We start from the raw sequence: 23,154 nt of genomic DNA, 5'->3' as shown, positions 1-23,154 counted from the left end.
TTCCTTAAATCTGTGGAATCTGGAAACATTTAATGTCAAGTCAGAGGTAGAAGAACAGCATAGAAATCTTCCCAGTGGGGGAAGGAAAAAACAGGTCACTTGCATTTGCTGTTTTTTTCCCTAACTTCGGATGTATTGAGCTGTGTAATAACTCGCACATACCTGGAAGCGATGCAGAGCACAGCAATCAATAATACAAGCAAGGATAATCAGGTGTTTCAGCCATCTGACATGAGCAGTCTCCAAAGATAATTCTCTCCCACAGGACACTGCCGAACATAACTTCAGTTTATTCCTAGTAAAAAAGTAAATGCTTACCTGCCGTGCAGAAACAAACCTTGCCAGCGGATGTTCTCCTGAAAACTGAAGAGGGATGGAGGCTCAGGAAAAACCATGGGGAAACACCCACTCGTGTTGGTGGTGGCCAGCAGACAGCTGGAGCTCTGTGTGTTCCCCATCACTGATGTCCCTAATATCCTTAGAAAGACCTCAATAAACAGCAAATTTGCCTCTGTGTTCTGAAATGCCAAAAGAATGGAGGAGGTGCAAAGAAGCATGAGGCTGGATTTATTGTTTGCAAAGAACAAGGCATCCTGGCATGAAGGCCCACAGTGAATACATGTTGCCACTGCCTTGGTTATTGACTAGGTTAAACTGTCTTGACTAGGTTAAGCTGTGAGCCAAGCCTGATCTAATAAAGCTGTCCATGGATAGACAGTTCATCTGAAAATTACCCCTGTTCCTGTGTGTAAGCAGTCCAGAATGGTGCAGCCAACACCACTTCCAGGTATTTGCCACAGCAATTACATGTCTCTGCTTAGGCTGGCTGGTTTTTCTTCTTCTGTTAACAGAATCTCCTTGCTACCAGCCATGCAATTTAAAAAAATATAAATAAAAATTTAAAGTAACCCACAAAATTAAAAAGGAAAACAAAACAAAAAAATAGCTGGGCGTTATGCCCATGTAGAGCCACATTACTAATCAAAAGGCAGGGGGGAGCCTTGGTGGTCATACAGCAGCAATGTCGGGCTCTTCCCCTAACACTAACACTGTCATTTGTAATTGGTTGTAAAAATGAGTTGCTTCTCGAGCTACTAAAAAAAAAAAAATCCTTTCTCATTCAGCATCACAAAATGACATTCATATTATTCAGGATTTTACCATTGCTGTCCCCTTTCAACACAGAGCAGTCTGCAATAGCACATAAATTTTTATGCCTTCCCATTACAAGCCATTGCATGAAAAGAGGGGGTGTAGATGATAAAACTGATGGGCAAGTTTGCACCATGCCCTACCAAAAAGTCAAATAATTCAAAGCAGGTGGTAATGGAAAGTTCCCAACTCTCTGCCTCCTGCTCTCACAAAGCTGGCTTGTGCCTGCACAATAGTCATTCACTCTCTGCTGAGGAGTCTACTAATAAAAAGGGGAGAAACAAAGATTGTCAGATGTTGGTGTATCAAATAATCAATACTGGCTTTTTTTTTTTCCCTTATTCACAAGCAGTGGAGTAGCAGATAAGGATTTATACCACCACAGACACAATGTTTAATAAAAACTTGTGGTCTCTGTCCCTCAGGGCAGCTTTCTGCTACATTTTATAGGTCACAGTCCATGAAATTTCATAGGAACTTTCATATATATTCTCTGTAACAGAGTATGACATTTATTTGTTATTAAATGATATAATTTAGGGAAGATGAAGATACTGTATCCAAAACAACATATGAGGTAGTCTTTCACATAGTGATTCCTCCCTGATGTATCTGTATTTTGGAATCTATATAATTCTGCAAGCTGCTTATTTTTTTCTACTGGAAAATAATAAATTAATATGATTTCATAGTAATTAAACTGTAAGAGGCCAGGATACTTGTTAACTTTAAACTCCGATTACAACCTTTTTCACCTGTTGACCCAGACTGCCACTACAAAAAGCTATCAGCTTTAATCATGAGAAACAGAGCAGCAGAGTTAATTGTGGTAAGAGTCAGTGCTAAGGATTACATCCCAATGCCAAACACTGGGGAAGACAAGAGATTGTGTCTGGGGAGTGCAGCTTTTCTTAGCTTTGCAGACACAGGAGCAGAAAGAGGTGAGTGGGGATTAGAGGTTGGGAAGAGAATGCACCTGCTTATATCATAAAAATTGAATGTGGTTTTGATGACTGGGTTGTAATACATTGTCCCATATGCCCGATACCTCTTTGGGGTTTTTTTAGGACCTGCTAGCTGTGAGCTAAATGTCCCATAGGCATGGGTTTCCTATATGAAAATCCTGGGGGAGGGGCACTTGGGAGACAGAGGGTGAAGGAGAGAAAGGAAAAGAAATATGCAAGGGAGGAGCAGAGTGGAATTCTGGAACTGTAGCACTACTCAGGATAGAATATAGATGTGAGCCCCTGGACTTGACAAGTCCCTTTATCCATTGATCCGTGTTACTGGTGAAGCATTGCCCCACTTCAGCTGAGCAGCAAGCCCTGGAAGTGCTCAGGGCTGAGTATTCACAGAGGTGGTCGTTCTTGCAGCTATATGTGGCATACACCAGCTTGCATGACCTGTAACTTTTCTTAATGAACCCAGAGAAGGCCTTGCAGTGTGAAAGCCCTTGGGACTTGTAACCTTATTGAAATATCTATTTTGGGGAAAAAAATGTGTAGTGTTTTTAGCAGCACAAAACGTGTGAGGGTCTGCAGATAGCTGTAATAATTCCACTCCGCTCAAATCACAGTGCATACCACTATCAAAATTTAATCTGGGCTCTTTGGTGCATAATCATATTTCATTCATTTTCCTTCATCCTTTTACTTGAGAAAAATGAACCCTTTCTGTGCCAACACCAACCAGAATTCATAAGCCAATATTTCACAGCTGGGACAAGGAATGTAGCAAGTGGCACTTTATGACCCATCTCTCATTCCCTTCCCTTCAGCAATCAGTAGCATTTTCAGCATATGTCTCTATTTAAAGTTTACTTGCAGTTTTCATTGCAAAATGAGGTGCCAGTGGTTGTTTTATTGCTCAGCACTCCTGAGCTTACCTTTATCCATAAGACACCATGCTCTGGCAAGAATGATCTTGGCAGGGCACACCCTGAAAATGATACTTCTTGGAATGGGAGAACCTCTGGCAAGTGACCAGTGGCACGGCTGAGCCATTCTGTCTTTTATTTTTATTCCTCCAAATTCACGCCTTTTGGCAATAGCTCATGCAGGTCTGTCTGGGTTAGCCATTCACCTTTAGTGACTGATTCCTCGTGCAGTGCTGAAGGTGCACGTGCATTGGGAGGAAGAGGAGGTGGTCAGGTGTGTTTAATTTTTGCAGCTGGATTAGAAAATTTGCAAAATGTGTATCCAAATACAGGTGTATTGGGGGGAAAAAAAAAAAGTGGAAAGATTCCTTAAGGGGTATATTTGAGGATTGTCATGGCAGTTGTTGACTACACAACTCTCAATCATTTTCCAATCTTAATTTGTACGTGTGAAGACATAGCTTTTGCTAGAGTAAGTCTCAAACCCTACTGATGTCAGTGAAATTTATGCTAAAAGTTATTCTTCTGATAAACGCAGCTCAACTCTTGCAAACTTTGACAATCACCCTGAATCTTAGAAATAATGCCTTGCATTTTAGGTGGTTTGATTATACATTCACCTGTGCAGTTCCCTATCCACACCATATTTCTTACACACACACATCCCTTTCTAAGCAATTATAGCGTAAATGAACCTAAATCCTTTCTACTTAGTTAAAATTATGACCTTCACAACTTAAAGGTGAAATATAGTTTGGTCCAATTCTGCTGTGTGCCAGTGTATCCGTATACCTGTCTTAATGCATAAAAACCGTAAGAAAACTCATATAAAATTTTGACATCTATTTTGTTTGCTGTTATGGTTTGTCAGATGCTTCATTACATCTTGGACACACAAAACTAAACAATTTCTAGAGAAAAGGAAAGATTTGCAGTCATCTGCTGGAGGCCTGCAGCCAATACAAAACACAGCATTTATCAAGAATTTTTTTGCCATGGAAGTACAGGGAGTGGTGGGGATGGGGGAGTCTGGGAGGGCTGGGGAGAGGGTGAGGACTGATAGCTGCAACTATGAAATCAGTCAGTGCCTGGCCAAGGAACTTTACAATGGTTGTTTGAAGGAAGGACACAAGCATGACTCGGGAGACCCAAACATTTTGATATAGAGGTTCAGATTGCTGGGGTGTGCTTGGGGTATGCAAGGGGAAGAGCAAGGGCTTTGATCATGAGCTAGTCATTGTGGGAGAGAAAAGTCAGTAATTAGCCCAAGAAAGGAGAACAGTCTGTTTTAAATATTCCTGTTGTATCGTTGCTTCTCCCAGAGCAAATATTTGCATAGATGTATGTTCCAGTAGAGCTGTGTGGCATCGTAAAAATATCAAAAGTGAAGGAAAGACTGTGAGACTTGAAACTAATCAACAGATTTCCACATCTTTTTGCTCTGAGGGCCAATAGCCCTAAAGAAATCCCATCAAAAGGTCCATGTTTTGCAGAGATTTCCCCAAATAACAGGGATCAAGTTCCATACCACATTTTATTGCAATACTTCTACATAATCAAACCTTATTTTGGCGGTTCGGTAAAATTAATCACATATTCTCTGTATGGAGTTCAGTAGAATTAATCACACAGTCTTTATATGGATTTGCTATGAATGAGCAAGTACATTAATATACAGGCAGCTGGTGAATATTGCCATGAATAGTTTCCTGTTAACACAGAGCATCGCTGCAACTCTTTGAGTAGAGATGACTAGCTTAAAAGAACATCTTTCATCTGTGTAAATGGTTTACTGGGGGGCATTGCAGATTGTTCTGAATAGAATTTTTTTTTTTTTTTTCACAGAAACAGAGCTAAAAGGATAACACAAGTAATTGCATTCTCCAGTGCCTCCCAGTGCTTTACAAGTTATCCTCTAGGGAAAAAAAAAAAACAAAACAAAACAAACCAACAGTTATTGGCAGCCTGGTGAATTTGATAATTGTAACTAATGGGGTTGTTTCTTTTTGTCTGTGTTTTAGGATGGAATGGGGAACCTGAGAATCACGGAAAAGGGTCTAAAGCTTGAAGGAGATTCAGAATTCTTGAAACCTCTCTACGCCAAAGAAATCCGGTCAAGACCAGTAAGTTGTCAGGAAAGGAATGAGCATATTTCTGTAGCCCTAGCAGTAAGAAACCATGAAGTGGCAGGGTGGCATGGTTATTGGATAAATTACTCTGTCCACTCTGTGCAAATGTAATTTGAGGGGTGAGATAGTAAGTGTCCTTTGAGGACTTCATTTGGATATTATATTCTCTGGGCAGTTGCAAAGTTGATATATATGGGTTTAGTTTGTGTAAGCCACAGTTAAAATGCTTCAAGGACCTTTGAGGTTTTATGTTGTCTTTGTGTCTCCTTTTGAGATAAATCATAAACAACCTTCAACTGAGAGAGCTGGTATTTCTGAGGCAGAGGGATGGCAGGCAGTTGTGAAATCCAGCCCGTGTTTGCCTAGTTACTCCTCAGAGAGCAGAGAGGTGATGCCTTGGCACAAGGGCCTGATCTATTCTTAGCTGGCACAATAAACCCATATTATGTGCTCAGTCCTATTTCATGTTGTGTTTTAAAATTATATGCAGTTAAGATTCAGTGCTGCTAGGAGAGACTGCTCAACAAAAGTGGCAAGGATGTTAACAACTGAAAATGAGAAAGAGCCCAAGTGTGATTGAAATAACATTTTCATAGCTGTACTTCATTGACTGTTGGTGACTTTTGCTCTTTCTAGTGCAATCCTGTGTGTCCTGAGTAGCTTTAAAATAACTGAAATTATTATAAAGGGTTTCCAGGATCCTTTTCAAAAGATGTCATCTGCTGTCATCCCAAGTGTTAATTTGAGTCAGATACTAACCTTCCATTTTGATAACAATGGCAGATAGCTAATTAAATAAAGTTAACATCCTTTTATCTCAGCATTTCAGTGCTCTTGTAGAAATTGGAACTTGTAGCATAATCAACACAACAGCCAATACAACATCCAATTTGGTTATTGAAGGTTGTAACCTCTGTAAGATGGCTGGGAATTGATTTGAACAAGCATAATCATTAAAGGAAGAAAAGTTAATAAGAAAATCTTCATATCTGTAAATGTTTTCATCCTTGAATTAAAACAGAACCGTAGAACCTTACATGTCATACACTTTGTAACATAAAGCTGCGGCGCTCAGTTTGATAAATAAACTGACATATTGCTACTTACATTTCTTTTTCCATAGTTAGATGGCTGGGAATAATATTTTATTACTAAGAGAACTGAGAACCACTTCTTGCTACTGTGGAGTTTACTGTTTTCATATTATCATATTGATCTACATTTTAATACAGCAGAAGGGACAAAAGGTGTCCCATTCTTGAGGTTATGAAACTAGTTTCCACACCACTGACAATTTAATGAATGCGAGGAACAAGAAATACAAGGTAAGGCCTGTCTTCCTTGCTTTATCCCTCCTCCAGGATTATTTTTGTTGTTAGCCAGAGAAGGATCTAGCTGCAAGCCAGAAGGGCTGATCCACAGTGTAGTGAGTTGGAGCACTCCTGCTGGCTTCAGTAGATGAGTCCTGGAAGCTATTAACTATGTGGTTACATACACCCTGTGTATAGGTTCTCAGACTTCTCTGTAAACAGGCTGTGCTGGCTTTCAGGTTCCTCATGATAATGATGGAATGACTACTGGGGTGGGGAAAATCCAGTATTCTCTTTGAGGGAAGCATACTAGCAGTTCCTGAACTTGATAAATATTGCTAAAATAAGTGCCAAACTCAGCAGACGTCGGTAGTGCAGATGAAGATACCTACTAGTTCCATGGTAATATTCTCTGAGTTTTCAGGAGTGCAGTTTTAAATATGCAAAGCATAACAGACACCATATGACAAATAACAGTGAAGAGCATCCCAGAAATAAGCTGACATACAATGTTTTTCATATGTTTAATTAAACAACCAAAAAGTTGTGTACAGTGATAGATAATGGGTTTATATAAAGCTCAGAAGACTCTCAGATGCTCATTATTTATAGAAGACTTTCATTAAAAAAAAAATCAACCAATAAATTTAACTTCACTGTTGTTTTGTGTAGTAGACAAAGGGGTGTTGGTGCTGCATGGAAATGGCAGGGGAAGAATCACTTTTTGTGTAAGCAGTTGCTAGTGCTATGACCTCCATGGAGTGGGTTTTCCCACTCGTGGGTCTCGCCGTGCTTGTCCCCATGCTGCCCTGCTTGTAGGCAGAGCTGGGCAGTCCCTGCTGAAATATCTCCAAAACATGAGCTGTGATAATTCTTGAAAGCCTGAATTTCTCACTGCATCTCTTAAGGCCCAGGAAGGTGGTAATTAAAATGACACACAGCCTTGCTTTCCTAGGAGCTGTGATTTCTGGTTTAAAGATAGTTTTGGATTTCCACTTAAAAGTAGGTTTCCTTTTCACATTAATTTGACAGGAAGGGAAGACCAAAGTTTAGAGAGGAGGAGAAGCCCTCAGATGTCATCCCAAGAGAGTGGCTGTGTTGGGAACCTCTGCGTTTCTGTAGTTTGTGCCTTGAAGAGCTCTAGTAGATACTGCTCCCTTCATAACCTTCCTGACAAGAGTAGTTGCATTTAGCTGCTCGCTGTTTGGAAGGTAACTCACTGCAGCTGAAATTACAGCCAAGAACGGAATCAGCTCTACTGTGGCATGCAATGAATGACAACCCAACAAAGGCATCTTTCTTGGAGTAGCTTCAAAAAATTTAGCAGAAGGATTGGACCAGCATGGTTCCTTCTCATGCTGGAGAAGTGGCCATTATAATCAGTCAGGAACTAGCTTCTTAAAGCTGCTTCCAGCCAGTTTCTTTCTGTGTCACCGCTGCCTCCTCTCTCAGGAATGACACCCTCCAGGCTTGCTTTCCTTTTCCCTCACCCATTCAACAGAGACCCCACAAATCCCTCTCTTCATATAATGAGAGTCTCTGTTCCTGTTGTTTCCCTATACTAGTCCAAACTCAGTACTACTGGTTTTGTAGTGCCTCCTGGGTTAGGAGCCTATTTTTAAGCACCAGAGCCTGCAAATAAGCATAGCCTTGTTACTGCATGAGCCTAAAGTTGATCTGGAGATTAATGAATAGTAACTGGTGGTAGCTATGTTTGCACCCTTGTAGTCTTGTTTCAAAGAAATGAGATAGATGCATTCCCTTTTGCAGGAGTGTTCAGAGCATCTTAAACTCCCAGCTGAACACATTGCACACTGAACAGTATTTTCCATGCCGTTTGCATGGAGCATGAACATCTTGCTGCCTTTAATTAAGAAGTTAACTGGACCATAAAGTATTGCCTGTGTAAATAAAAGTGATTTGTACTTAGTCAAGAAGGTGGATTAGGAATCCTTGCATTTCTTTACTTGCACATAAATTATGGAGATTATTAAAAACTGGAAGGGTCATCTATAAACCCATCTGTAGCTCAGCTGCACTGTCACTCTCAAAATGTAGCTGTCTTTCGAACTGTTGTAATTTATTGTGGACTATCGTGTGAGCCATCTGCTGGGTTATAAATCAGGCAAACTTCGACTGAAAGTTGCATGCAGCAGCACAAATTCTTAATTTTATGACCTAGAAAGCAATGGCAACAGTTTTGTGGTTTTGGTCTTCATTGCCTTAATTTGAATAGAAATTTAAAACTGGATATTTTCCTGCCTTTGGTGGAGCAGAGATGCTAACAAGCAGGTTGCTTGAAACTTGAAGTTTAGTTTCGTAGTGCACTTGGGGTGTTTTGAAGCTTGCCACATCCAGGTCTGTAAGTAACTTAAAAAGGGCAAGACAGAGAACCAGCTGTCTGCATTTTCCATTCCAGCAACAACTGAAATAAAATCCTGTGCTGTGATTATACAGGAAAATCAAGTGAATTACTTCTGCCAGGAGCTTTGTGACAACCAATGAGATGATAATCTCAGCTTTAGGAAGCAGAGAAAGACATTGCTATGATAGGATTAGGATGGGTTTGCCCTTTCAGTGTTCATTTCAAGTGCATAGATAGAAAAAATAAACCTCAATTTGCAAGTGTTTACACATGGGCTTAAATTTTCTTACCCTGAATCCTTTTAAAGAAAAGAGTATGGATTCACCTGACAAAGATTTTTTTTATTTTTTTATTTTTTTTAATAAAGTTCTTGACTGGGGTGCTGCCCATTCAGGTCTCTTGCAGATTCTCATACTGATGGGTGGGTCTGGGAACACAGATTTGAACACAGGCACCAACCTTTCTTTTCTATCCTTTGCTGCCTTGGGGTGCTCCAGGCTATCCTAACAGTGCACAGGTCTAAGTGATGGCAAAATTCACTGAACAGATTTTGAGGAGATTTTAAGTGTCTTTTGAAAGAGACGTTTTAGTGGTTTTAGCTGTTTTAATGTTGAAAGTCTGCTTCCCATTATTTTTAATCAACTGAAAAAATAATTTAAAAGAAGAATCCTATACATCAAAGAAAAAAGCCTGAGGCAAAGTGCAGTGTCCTTTCTCTTTTGTCTTTCTTTGGGTGATGTTAGAGGTCCCCATCCTGTTCACTGGGGCAGTGAGAGTCTCACTGAGCACAGCATGCTTGCTCAGCGTTGGAGCAAACCTGCTCTCATTTGAATCTGTGCAGTATATGACTCCAATGGAAGAAGGAGTGGGCCTGTCATTAACACTTGGCTGTGATTCTGCAAGGGCATCTGTTTGCCCTAAAAAATTCTCAGTTGTGTATTAGGGCTGATAACTGCTATTCCCTTTACTGGTGTTTAGTAAGTTCTCATCAGCATAAAAGCTAGACTAGCAAGTGTATAAAATATGCTTGTCTGTACTTTACGTTTTCCCCAGCCAGTATTTGAATGATAGAAATTTTAAAGGGAGCTTTTAAGAGTGATAAATAATTATTTTGCCAATGTTCTTGTCTCACTGTGTTCCGATCTGGAAGAAGAGTGGTATAATTTTAAAGCACAGAAGCAGTTCCGTAATGGACGTATTCTTTTGTATTATTTGCTCTGCAGGTCTACCTGCCTCAAAGCTAAAAATACGCACTGAAAAACAATAAGCCATGTATTTGGATTAAACAATAGCATGTGCCCACAATGGGGCATACCTGCCTCAGAGCCATAAATACATATTTATAGACAATATAACATACTAATTTGGATTAAAAGGCAACATTCGCCCATGAGGAAAGACAATGCAGATGGCAAGATAATTGCAACTTTGTCTGATGCTCAAGCTGTGTAGTAGAAATCTAGCTTTCAGTAAAAAGATAGATCAGAGAGATAGCGTGACAGACGGCTGCTATTTTTTGAGGAAGGAGACAGAATAATTCCTTTTCTTCCTTTGTCGGAGTTTACAGAGCAATAAAAGGATATTGAATTAGTTCCTGATGATTTGGTCTAGCAACGTGCTTAAGGATTTCAGCATGCTCTCTGAAACCATCACAGGGTGGAAATGAAGTTTGTCTCACCGTGCTGCTGTCACTTAGCAGTCCCTGCACACTCCCACCACCTCTTTGGCCATTACTTCTCCCAGCATTTAACTATTCCCTTAGTGACTGCTTCTTCAAAGAAGAGAATGATCTTTTCTGCACAGTCTGATATAAACGAGCCTGTAAGAGCTCCCGGCAGCTGATGGAGGTGTTGGTCTCTTGGCATTTGTCTCTGGGGCAGTTCAGCTGCCTCTGTACCTTCAGGTAGAATAAAGTCACACTACCCGAGGTCGACTTCTGAAGCATGATACTTCCTCTAGCTGCGTCTTCATAGCTTACTGCTTCTTTGATGATTTTTGGCAGCAGGTGCTAACGTACTGTTTAAAAGCCCTAATAATTAAAAGAAAAGAACAAGGTTGCTCATGGTGGCACAGCCAACAGAAGAAAGCTTGCAGCCATGCCTGACCATCTCCTCTTCTCCCTGTAGGGTTTGTTAAGCCTTTGTTGTGGTGCCTCTCCAGATACCCGGTTGTTAGATTCTGTGCTAGTGTGCTTTTGCTCTAAATGTCTCTTTCAGTTTGAGTTTTACTTGCCCAACAACTATCAACAGACAGGAGAGCTGGCAATCAGTGGGACAAACAATAAATAAACAGAAACAGCCGAGCAAGTTGCAAGAATCATAATTTTGGCAGAAGCTCCCTCCCCTGATGCACAGATATTGTTGCCATTGCCATCCAAAGCAGATTTGAGTCCACGTGTGGCAGTCGCCTGTGACTGTCCGGTGGGATTTATAAAATTGATATGCTCTCCTCTTAGTAAATTTCATTCTTGAGCAATAAAATCCACAGAGCCTACTTCAGGCTGAACCTTGGTTGCCCCGCTGCTTTGGGGACAGTTAGTGGCTCTATGATATTTCCACTGTGCTGGAAAGGTGGAAGTTTAAGTAAGTTTTACAGCAACTATGAAAACATTTCCCTTTACATTCCCAGTAAAATTGGCCAGAAGACTCTCTGCTTTGAATTCTGAAGGAAATTCTGGAGACTGGCTGAAGGGATACTTCCAATAACACCAGAATTAAATCTTACTTTGTTCCCCATTGTTTATCTTATGAAAACACAATAGGGAACCAAAGTATCCTGCCAGCTGCAAAATCAGAGTATCCCAAAGAAGAGCAAGAGAGAAAGCTCTGAAGTAAACAAACTTTAAAAATAACTCCACAAGTTGCATTTCAAAGCAAAGTCTTGTGGAGGCCGCGTATGGCATTTGGAAAAGGATTTCATTAAATGTTGCTAACTTGTCATAAGCTCTCTTAAATGGAAGGGTAATGGCTCATAACATTTGTAAGCTTTTTAATTTCATGCAATATGAGCAGTATAATCAACACCTATTAAAGTCAATCAGCTGTGCCAAGTGGGCTACCTACCTCGGCTTTTATCTATATTTTCATCATGGGTACACCTCTGAACTGACTCTGGCAACAGCGTGTTTGTGCTTCCTTATCCTAACATCATGGAGATTTTGCGTCCAGAAAACCCGATATGGTCATTGCAGAACTATCTGAACCCATAAGCTGAATAAACTTTTTATAGTCCATGGTTTTCACCTTCTAGGAAGGGAGTTTGGGCCACGGAGTTGATGGGGACTAGTTAACAGTTCCGGAGCTAAATGTGAAGGAGATGGAGAATTTCCCAAATGGTATCCCAATGTGTTTGACTTTTTCCCTTTGACAGGTGAAATTTCTCTGCTTGAGCTGGTTGTGTAAAGAAAAGGGAACTGTTCAGATTGTGTGTTTGTTTTGCTGTTCTGATCCAATTCCCATCTCTTCTTTGGTTTAAATATTTGCAGCTCAACTCTGCAGTCATAAAAACAAGTGACGTGCATCACATCTCAAAGTGAGCCACTGGGTTAAAGGCTGGGTGCTCTGTGGTCTCTAAGCTTTTGTATTGCATTTTTACCCTGAGCCCAGAAACTGCTTGTATTTCAGCTGTGAAGAGGAGGACAATGGGGCTGAGTTTTGTGGTTGGGCTCTTTTTCCATGGAAATGTTGCAAATCATCTAACGTCATCTTTTCAACTGAGTCACGAGCCTTGAGACTGGAGGGCAGGCACTAGAAGTTAAAAGACTAGAATAAACATTTGATTTAGTTTATTCCCTCAAAAAGAAAAACAAAAGACATGGAATTATTGATTTTAAAGTTGAAAGAAAAAATGGCTGAGCTGAATGAATTTGGCATTCAGTTTCTTGCTTTCCTTGAACATGCACCTCTCTTCTCGGGTCTGTTATTTAAGCTTGGGTTTGGCATCTTGAATTTGAATGCTACCTCTGTGAATTAATGGGGAAGCTACTGTGTAGCTCTTTTTTTTTTGATTAGCCATTTATTGTGGCCTCTCAGTATCCCTACAAGCTTCTAAACCTTCAGCAGCTCTATCCTTTATTTTTCTATATTTAATCATATATATATAAGAAAAAAAAAGGCAAGCAAAGCACAGGGGGGTTTACTGGGGGATCATGAGTGCAGGACGCATCAGTCACACCTACTGATTATGGGATTTCTGTTGCTGAGTTGTGTTGCTGGACAGGTATTACTGTTAAAAGAGAAGCTCTGCTGGTAGTTGACTACAGCTGACCTGAACAGCCCGTGGGATTGAATGCATTTATAGAATAGCCTTGAATTCTCAGTCCAAAACTTGAGCCAAGTTTCATCTTAACAAGCTGTAGCCTCAGAAAGATGTAAGCCTTATAAAGCACCAGAAATTGCTCCGGGAAAAACGTGTGCAATCGTGTACTGCTGCATTTCTCTTTCTCAAGGGCAAAGGCCTTGAATTTAAGGATTTACTAAGTCTAGACATTGCTGCTGACAATCAGGATTCTCGCTGCTTTGGAAAGGCTGAACTATAAAAACAACTTCTTAATACTAAAAATGAAGAAGGAATAAAACTTCATACAGTACGGACAGAGAGAAGATAGAGACAAATAGACAAAGGAAACACGAAAAGAGAAACAGCAAGAGGCAATTATAAAGAAAAAGAATGTTTTTCTGATATTTCCAAGAAGCCTCAAGAGCAGAGCTTCATGTCTTCTTACCACAGGACAGCAAACACTTCTGCAACTCTTCTGCTGATCAAAACTATTCTGGCAGCAAAGTTGTGTATTCTGTTAGGGAAGCGTTACTTGACAAGCTGTGCTGTCATTAGGAAGCACAGGCACACACAACTGGGTTTACAGACAGTTCAGTTCATGTATTCTTTGATTTGCAACAGGAAAGGAAAGCCAGACCTTCCAGGTCTCATCTCCCAGTTGCTATGCCAGTAATATGAGTTTCTTTGGTCGTTCTGTTTCTAAATGACAGATGTTGGATTTGGAGGAAGAAGGGCGCAAGGAAAAATGAGAACAACTCCAAATTTGTTTCTGTTTTTCTAGGGCAAATTGGTTGAGGGTCTTGGGAAAACTGACTTGCTGTTTTTGAAAGAAAAAATAAGCTTTCTTTGGCTGTTAACATCTCCCAGGTTGGAACATCTCTATTTTTGATCTCTGTTTGTCTGAGGCTGTGCTGGGCCATCTGCTCCTACGTACACCAGCGTCTTTCAGGAGGGGACAGTCCCATACCAGCGTTAGTGGCACAGTCTTGCAGTGCAGGACACTACTGTATGTGTGTGGAAAAAAATAGCTATAAATCTAGTCACAGAGGCGGGCAGTCTGACTTGTCAGTGAATCATTGATTTAGGCTTCAGTCCAACTAGATATTTAATTATGTGCATAGTTTACAGACATAAGTGGTTTCATTGACATCAGTAAAGCTATTCACGTGCAGAGTTGGGCATACCTTGTGTTCTTTGCTGGATTATGCCCTGTAATATGTGTGGCAGAGCAAAGCCACCATCCCGCTGGCCTCGGTACAAACACGAGGGCAGCCAGTGCCCTGTCCTCCAAAAGGTTTTACGTTGTCAGTAGGTAGACGAAGTGGGACGGATGAATCAGGGTGAGCAAAAAGCGGCTTGTTCATTCATTAATTATGTATTTATGTAATTATGAGTCCAATGAATGTTTTAGGCTTGCCTCTAGTCTGGCCTTAAAATTTTCTGAGGTGGGCTGTATGAGTACCAGCAGGGAGTCTGCTCCTCATTTCTCTCTGAAAGGAAACAACCTATGGAACAGAAAGAAAATTCAAGGTGTTTCAGCTCATAGTATTTCTTCATTGTTCATCCATCAGGGCATGATCTTCATTTGCCATCCTTACATAAAATATCAGGAGATTTCCTCACTTTCAAACCCTACATTTTCTCTTAGCAAGAGTGGAGCTAAAGCATCAGTGGCTTTTTTCCTTCTCATTGCTGAGATTTCCTCAGATAACATCAACTGTACCGTGCTGCTGTCATCCAGCTTCCCCCAGAAACATCTCTTCTAAGGACAGAGACACACATTCTTTTGGAAAGTCCTTTCATGTGGTCTACAAGGGAAGATTTCATTTAAAGTTTATTTCAAAGGCAGCAGTGCTAAAATTTGATTGGTAAATCACTGTCTGTTTATGAAAATGGTGAGTAAATGCATGCCAAGATCTGCACAGTATCTTAGTCCAGGATACTTATTTTAATTCTTAATTTGTAGTCTAAAACTAGGCAATGAAGATTGCTTCGATCACCTAGGCTTTTTCCTTTCTCTTTCCAGCTATAGCTTGATACTCTGCTTCTAGTTCTTTTTTTCCTTGAGCAAAACAATGTTTCATTCCATTGTCTCTCTCTTGATTTAGACAAGGGATGGATTTGTCATGGGGCATTAAATGAATAGAAGAGCTTCATATCTGAGTTCTACTTCTCTGCTAAGAAACCAGCAGCAGCTGCGAAAGATTGCCCATGGCACCATGAATGGGTGGCTATTGATTTGGAGGGAAGCTTGCTGTTCACTGACTCATCCATATCACTCTTCACAGTGCCTGGAAAGTCTTCTTTTCCAAGTACTGATGCAAGTTGAGCCTTTCTCTTGGATGTGATGTGACAGGACTGCAGCCCAAGGCAGCACAGCTGAAGAGTAAGATGTGTTTTTTCCAGTGAGAAGCTTTGTGAGACATCATTGTTTGAAAGCAGAGAAATAAATTAGTTGACAGACAGTTGGGTTGATTAAAGGGAGAAGTGAGGTTATTGTCTGGCAGAACAAGAGTATCTCTCCAGCAGAGATTTCAGATCTTTAGCCAAAAATTCTTGCCTTTCTTTTGATTAGGTTGATCTGTAAAAGTGTAAACAACTCATCATTTCTCTTAAAATCATGTTTTTTTCTAGGTATATTTTTCAGGTTAGAAGTACAAAGTGAGCACAGCATTTCATCACCTGGGAGCAGCTGGTATCTCCCTTTAAGCAGATTCACCGTTGTGTTGTACACACAGGTGAAGCCACACAGTGAATAGCCAAATAATCCATAATCCAGATGCACACTAACTGCTGTAAGAGGTCAAGAGCAAGTAGTCAGTCTGAGCTGATTCAATGACTTGTTTCCAAAAAGCCATGGCTGGAAGACCGTAGTTTGATGGGATGAACCTGAACGTGTTTCCTCTGATGCTTCCTGTGGCTGAGTGTTCTGGGCCTGTCCCTTCCATGTTTTTGCAGTTTTTCCTGTTTAAGTAAAGGCCACACAGAGCTATGGCAGATATGTTGTCAGTGCTGCTGGCTTGAGAAGCACCTTGTATTGCAGGTTTACTATTGCTTGTTTTATAATAATATTATAATAACAAATTTTATATTGTCTGTATTCTGCTACCTCTTGAAATGCCCAGCTCCTACTGAAAACAGACTTTTGCTATATATATGTTTCCTTAAGATCTCAACTGTTAGTTACTGCTGACCTTGATGCTGATACACAGCAGGGAGACCAGTAGGCTTTTTTTCTTTCTCTCTGCAACATTATCTATTATGCAGCATTCTGGGAAGGGTAGCTTAGCTGAAGTAGAAGAAATGGAAACATGCAGGCAGGACCTTACCTGGTGGGAGCCACTGGTCGAGTGTCTTCACTGATCAATTTTGTTCCTCCAGAGTTTTGAAAGAACTTCAGGAATAAAAACATCAGGAGGCAAATGCCTTCTGTTTAAAAGTGGAGACAACCACCCAGGCTGAGCCACCCTGCTGATTGCCCAAAGAGTAATTCAGGGTCTTTGGCTTTTATATGCCTCCCTAAGCTCTATTTTACCTTCACACATCCTAAAATCTTTGGCTGCTTTTGCCATTACTCACCATTTCCCAAGACAACATTCCTGTCTTCTTCCAGGCATGGAAAAACCATCTGCTGCTCTTTGTGCGAGCCTGACGTCTCATGAAATACCACTCCCCAGCTCCCCACTGGTGTTGCTTAGGGATGTATTGTTGCTCATCGGCCCTGTACCATGGCAATATCCTGTGTTCTTCTCCTCTCTTCACCCTGAAGCAGGTACTCAAGAGAGTTGAATGTCACCCACAAGATGCAGCCAAATCCCAACACAGAGCACCCTACTCCTGCTCATGCAGTTTGTCCCATTGATCAGACTTTTGCTGTCATGCTGTCTCTGTAGGTACACTGTAGGTACATGTAGCTAGTGTAATAACATCAAGCATGATTTAGCATCTTTCCTCCATTTTCCACTTTTTTTCTTTCCCCCACATCAGTCCAATTTCATGTTACAGGTTCTAGCTACATCTGTCTTTTTACGTTTTCAAGTGTACTACTTCTTTGGCTGTTAGATGTTCAGCCTCTCCTAGATGGATGGAGGTTTGCAGTTCTTCCTCTTTGAGACAGTTCCTATCTGACACTAACTCACACATGACCTGTTATGGCACTGCAGGTCAGAGTTTGGCCCCTGTATTTATTCCAATGGGAAGGCCTCTGTCTAGTCACGCAGGCTGACAGAGCATCCTTCTTAAAGCTGAATATAGAAAAAGAAACAGCAGAAAACCAGTTAGGTTAAAGCCATTCAAGAACTGTTTCTGCAAAAGTTTTTGCGACCCCATAACCCTGTATCATAATAAAAGGAGATCAAATTAGTTTGGTATCAGAGGTACAGTTGAGGGTCCAGCCTTTCTTTTCTGCCCTTCCTGTTTTCCCAGATATGCCCCGACAAAGTTAACAGAGTATATTGCTGCACTAAATATTCCCACAACAAGGCCAAAATATGGTTTTCATCAATCATTTTATAGCTGCTTCAAACCTGTCACACCAGTGTATGTGCTTACAACAGCTCAGGGGGAAAAAAAGTGCAGACAAACCACAAATAAAAGCAAGGATTTGAATTGAAAAACCGAATTTTCTATTACCAGGTATGGCCAGATGACCTTTCTTTGTGTCTTGTACAGTGGCAAGGACACAGTCTCCAATGATTAAATAATTGCAGATGCAGGAAATGACATTATTACTCCAATGAAGCTATTGAACAGGAGAGCACACTGAGCCCTTCAGACCTGTTTCCTGACATGCAGACCTGCATGTGCCTATGGGGCACAGCAAACCTGGAGGACAGGTCTCATAAAAAAAAAAAAAAAAAAAGAGCCTTATAATTGCAGTAGAAGCCCAAAACCAGAAGCACTTTGATGACAGGAACATGTCTGGCCTGAACCTTGTCATTTCACAGGCCAGATGCATTGGGGAGAACTCCACTGGGCAATCACAGAAGTGAGGATGGCCTTCTGCGTCCTGCCTACCGGCCGTAACTGTGCTGTAGTAGAGTTGCTTTTGTAGTGTAATTGCTTTCTCTGCAGGGCTTCTTCCTATTGATTCTGCTTGTGTGGATTTAAATTGTTTGCGGGTTGGAACCAGGCTCAAGTTGGTCTGCATCTCTGCTTTTCTGTGCTAGGCAGATCACGTGGCAGTTCTATCTAAGAGACTTTAATGATGTCTAGATAGCATCACTCCCTGGCCTGAGCGTATGTATTTGATTTGAGGAGAGAGGCTGGATCAGATAAGTTCAGAAAATCAATAAATACGTGTATTTTGTTTGGTGACACTTGTTCAATTTGAATCTTTTTCCCAGGAAGCAGCTTGTGTTGTGTCATTTTTTCAGCGTGCTGTGTAAATGCTCTGCATCTGCGACTGTCGAGGATAGTGCCATCCCATGGCAATGCCATCTGCTCCTTCGCAAAGTGCGTTTTGCGTAGATAAAAAATGTGAGGTGTTACTCATAATTAGGCAAATCACATGCTGTGATCTGTGATGGATTTGGTTACTGTTGCTGGCTACCTCACGTATGTCTATGTGTCCATAAGTATTGTCTACATATCAGCATATGGATGCTGATGAATCAGAGACTCATGAATTCTTTTTCCCCATCCAGACAGATGGAAATGTTTTCCCTTCTTATTATTAGCAGCAGCTGAATTTCAGTAACACCAGAGGCCTCTGCTAGGATCTTGCCTGTGTTTCGAGCCGTACGTGCATGCATAAGTTGGCATGGTCATTTATAATCTAATACAAGAAATAGATGATCCATGACATGCAGCAAAGGAAAGTTATAATTTCAAAGCAATGTTCAGAGATGGCCATGTTATTAGCCTGCTTTGAGGAAAATATCTGGATATATAACTCGACATAATGCAGTGTGGTAACAGAATGCCTAAAAGGTGCTGTGAGCATTGCAGAGCCCAAGTGTCTCTGCTGAATCAGATTTCTGGACAGTATTACTGTGTCTTTCTTAGTATTAATCATATATGCTCTTTAATGTACCTTACTAACTGGGGGAGATTCTAATTGTTTCTGATTATACTAGGGTCCAAGTAATGCTGACAGTAAGGGAAAGTAACTCAGAAATTACTAGTTCTGTATCATTTTATTATTGTCTTCAAATGCCTTTTATAGATAGAGAGATACGATTTACCAGCAGTTTCAAAAGATGTTTAAGGCAGGCAGTAGGCATACTAGAAAAGCCATAAAAATGAAAATACATGAACAGAGGTCTGCATGGTTGTCTGGAGTAGAAGTTACGAGCAGTGGAGTAGCTATATAGTTGGATGATTTAGAATATTTTAAACCTCAGAAGAGCTCTGTTCTCTCCCTCTCTCCTGTGGTCCTGTGCCTATCTACAGTGTGTTCAGTCCAGCAGGAGATCTGTCACCACTGAAGACTGGCCATAACTAGGATAGCCCAAGGCAGAAAATAGGCTATAACTTAGCACAAATCCATAGTCCTGATGCTACAACACCTCCTATAGACAAAGATCAGATCAGTGTGAGCTGCCACTGAGCAGCAACTGCTGCTTGGTGTTTGTGCAGAAGAATTCAAGTAAATTGAAATGGTTAGTGAACACGTGGTTGATTTTTACTGGAAGTAGTAATCAATGTGCTGAGAACCTGGGACTGCTGCTCTATTTAAGAGCTTTACAGTTACTCAAGTCCTGCTTAGTTTGTATGATGGAGAGCCATTCCCAAGTGATGCAGAATTAATCATCAACACACATCTGATCGACTCTGGTATAACACCTTTGGGTGAAGTCTTGAGTGCAGTGAAGTGCTTGAAGCATTTTCAGAATTATTTGGTTATTTTACAAAATGTTCTGCAGTTCTCTTAATTTTTGCTGTTTAAGGGTATCTTGCTAGAGAACTCTTGGTGCTGGGCATGCTTAATGCGTCATATTTTTTCCAAAGCCTGTAATGCTCAGTTCAGTTCAACCAATACAGAAGGTTTTGTGAATGGGCAGCAGCCTTCAGACGTTACAAATCCAGATTCCCCACCCCCATGGATACTGAATAGAGCTCCAACATGCATGGGTGCATTTTATTTTTATGTGTATCGGTTTCATCATGTCATCCATGGTTTTCCTCATATTCTAAGTCAAGGAAGGAAACAGAATAGCAAGAAAGTCAAGTCAGATGTAATGTCTTGGAGATTTTTTTGGTGATGTTTTTAATGTCAGCAGATGCAGTGTAATTTAAATTTCAGAGGAATCTCAGCTGCAAAGCAGCTGATTAGGCATCTTGCAGAAAAAGCCACACTCTCAAAGCACAGTGAATATTACAGATAGTCTACTAAAGAGAGGAGCCCCTGGATTGCCAGAAATAAATCACTTTGAAGCACACAAATCCCCTTAGGTAGCCATCCAAAAGCAGAACTCAGTCATTTAGATCTCACATCACAGACCTGCCTTCTTCGCACTTTAAAAAGAAAAATCAGAGATCTAATGGCTTTAATGCAGCTGTGGGAAATTTATCTTTTGTTTCTATTATTATTAAAATGAGCTTCAAGAAATGCCATAAAATAATGGGCTTTGTGGTATTGGACATAAAACTCCAGCATGTGCACCATCTACGCCATTAAAATATGTTACATTGCGTGGGGTGGGACCACAGTATTTTCTGAGCTCCATGGTACTGTAAAAATGTATCTTTCTGCAAAGGTGACTGTACCTTGTTTGCATAGAAGAAAGAACTTGACTTTTTTGTTGTTGTTTTAAGCATTTGAATACTTAACAGAATGTCAGAAGTTGGAACATAGCACAGTAAGTCAGCTCATGATTCTACATTTATGTCTTTGAGTACCAATTAAAGGTCAGGGCTGTATCAGCTCTGTTACTGATCCAGGTTGCATGACCTGGGTGTATTACACTTGTGAAAAGAGTTTATTTCCTGGAAAAAGAAGATGCAGACTACATTCTGATATCTCTGCCCTGGATCTATGCTTATGTCTCCTTCCTAAAAGTGATCTTCTGTAGACATATACATAGCACATACTGGGGCATTTTGTAGCATTTGATTTCATCTGTTTGCCACCAATTCCATTCACAATTTGCTTTCATTCTGCTATGAAAAGCTTACACTGTCAAGTCAGAAGTTTTGCTAAAAAGGGTTTTAGTTAGGTGAACATTATATTCAATTGTTTGAAGGACAAAATCAAGATCAGAAGAAACTCAGTGATTAAGCAATAAAAAGTACATTCAAATCGTATTGAGGGATGTTTTCAATATAGCACCTAGGGATTTAGCTACACAACTTCAACTTTTGTGCCATAAGGCTTCAGGACAAAATCCTGTTCTTGCTATGGGGAGCTAGATCAGAAATGGGAGGAAGACCTATTTAGTTTACTTTTGAAACAGAAATGGTAACGGCTGACTTACAAGTTTGGCCTGAAGTCCAGATTCTCAGTTGACATAGATGAAGGCCAGGCTGCTGTTCCAAGTGGTATCTTAACAATGAGGTTCATTAGATATTCCCAAGTTTGTCTTCTCCACAGCCTGACAGAGATGCTGTCCAGCATTGCATGTTTGCTTTCCAGGGGGTGCATGGTGTCTGCACAACGTTCTGGTGAAGTTTGCTCTGATTTACAGCAGCGCCAGTTGCTTGATCCTGCAGCAACTGTTACCACTTCTCAAGGGTTTTTTTTAATCAATTTTTTCCTTCCAACTCACTGTTTGTGAGGGCAGCTCTGAGCTTTTCCATCATCAGACACACCCCAAAGAAGTTTCTGTTCATGAGGCAAGGATGGGGCAGGGGAGAAATGCACACTTTGGATCGGGTCTGGTTTTTAACTGGGTGATCACAGCTCTTTCTGGAGATCTTTGCAGTTAGGAAACTCTGCATTAGTGTCAGGCAGTAAGGATATTGCTGGTGCTTCCTAGGCAAGTTTAGGAAGTATGAGTTAGATGAATGGACAGTGAGGTGAATTGAGAACTGGCTGAACAACAGAGCTCAGAGGGTTATGATGAGCAACACAGAGTCTCGTTGGAGGCCTGTAGCTCACATTGTTCCCCAGGGGTCAGTACTGGATCCAGTCTTGTCCAGCATATTTACCAATGACCTGGATGAAGGGCTGGAGTGTACTCTCAGCATGTTTGCTGACGGTAGAAATCTGGGAGGAGTGGCACACACCACAAGGCTGTGCTGCCATTCAGCGAGACCTGGGCAGGCTGGAGACTTGGGTGGAGAGCAACCTAATGAAATTCAACACAGACAAGTGTAGAGTCCTGCAGCTGGGGAGGAATAACCCCATGACCCACTACAGGTTAGGGGTTGACCTGCTGGAAAGTAGCTCTATGGAGAAGGACATAGGAGTCCTGGTGGACAACAAGTTCACCCATGGGCCAGAAGTGTGCTTTTGCACCCAGGAAGGCCAGTGGTATCCTGGGGTGTATTAAAAAGAGTGTGAGCAGCAGGTCAGGAAAAGTTCTTCCCCCCTGTACTCTGCCCTAGTGAGGGGGACATATCTGGAGTACTGTGTCCAGTTCTGGGATCACCAGTTCAAGAGAGACTGGGAACTACTGGACAGAGTCCAACAGAGAGCTACAAATGTTTAGGGGACAGGAGCATCTCTTTTACAAGGAAAGGCTGAGAGCCCTGGAGCTGTTTACCCTGGAGAAAAGAAAACTGACAGGGGACTAATGCTTATAAATAAATATCTAAAGGGCAGGTGTCAAGAGGATGGGGCCCTGTCTTTTTTCAGTGGTGCCCAGTGATAGGAAAAGGGCCAACAGGCACAAAGTGGAACACAGAAAGTTCCACCTAAACATAAGGAAAATCTTTACTGTGGGGGTGCCAGAGCCCTGGAACAGGCTGCCCAGAGAGTCTGTGGAGTCTTCTACTCTGGAGATATTCAAAACTCACTTGGAAGTGACCCTGTGCAACCTGCTCTGGGTGACCCAGCTTTAGCAGGGGGGTTGGAGGAGGTGGAGATGAGAGCTTTGGCTCTCATAGTGGGCTTTCTGCTTGCTTTGCAGAAGGTGAACGTTTGCCCTTTGACAGTCCAGC

At 41.2% G+C, this 23,154-nt stretch overlaps 1 protein-coding gene across 1 annotated transcript in view; it reads left to right on the top strand.

Annotated features, from left to right (window-relative positions):
- The window catches only part of SGCD (sarcoglycan, delta (35kDa dystrophin-associated glycoprotein)), a 172,268-nt gene that overhangs the window by 126,910 nt on the left and 22,204 nt on the right, over positions 1 to 23,154 (top strand). Inside the window, exon 3 of the mRNA XM_008936195.1 lies at positions 5,050 to 5,151. Coding sequence (XP_008934443.1) covers positions 5,050 to 5,151 — 102 coding nt within the window. The remainder of the gene's footprint in view (positions 1 to 5,049; positions 5,152 to 23,154) is intronic.

The sequence above is a fragment of the Merops nubicus genome, unplaced genomic scaffold (genome assembly GCF_000691845.1).
Source record: "Merops nubicus isolate BGI_N331 unplaced genomic scaffold, ASM69184v1 scaffold15042, whole genome shotgun sequence".
NCBI classification, from domain to species: Eukaryota; Metazoa; Chordata; class Aves; order Coraciiformes; family Meropidae; genus Merops; species Merops nubicus.
This window is presented reverse-complemented; position numbering and strand designations above follow the sequence as displayed.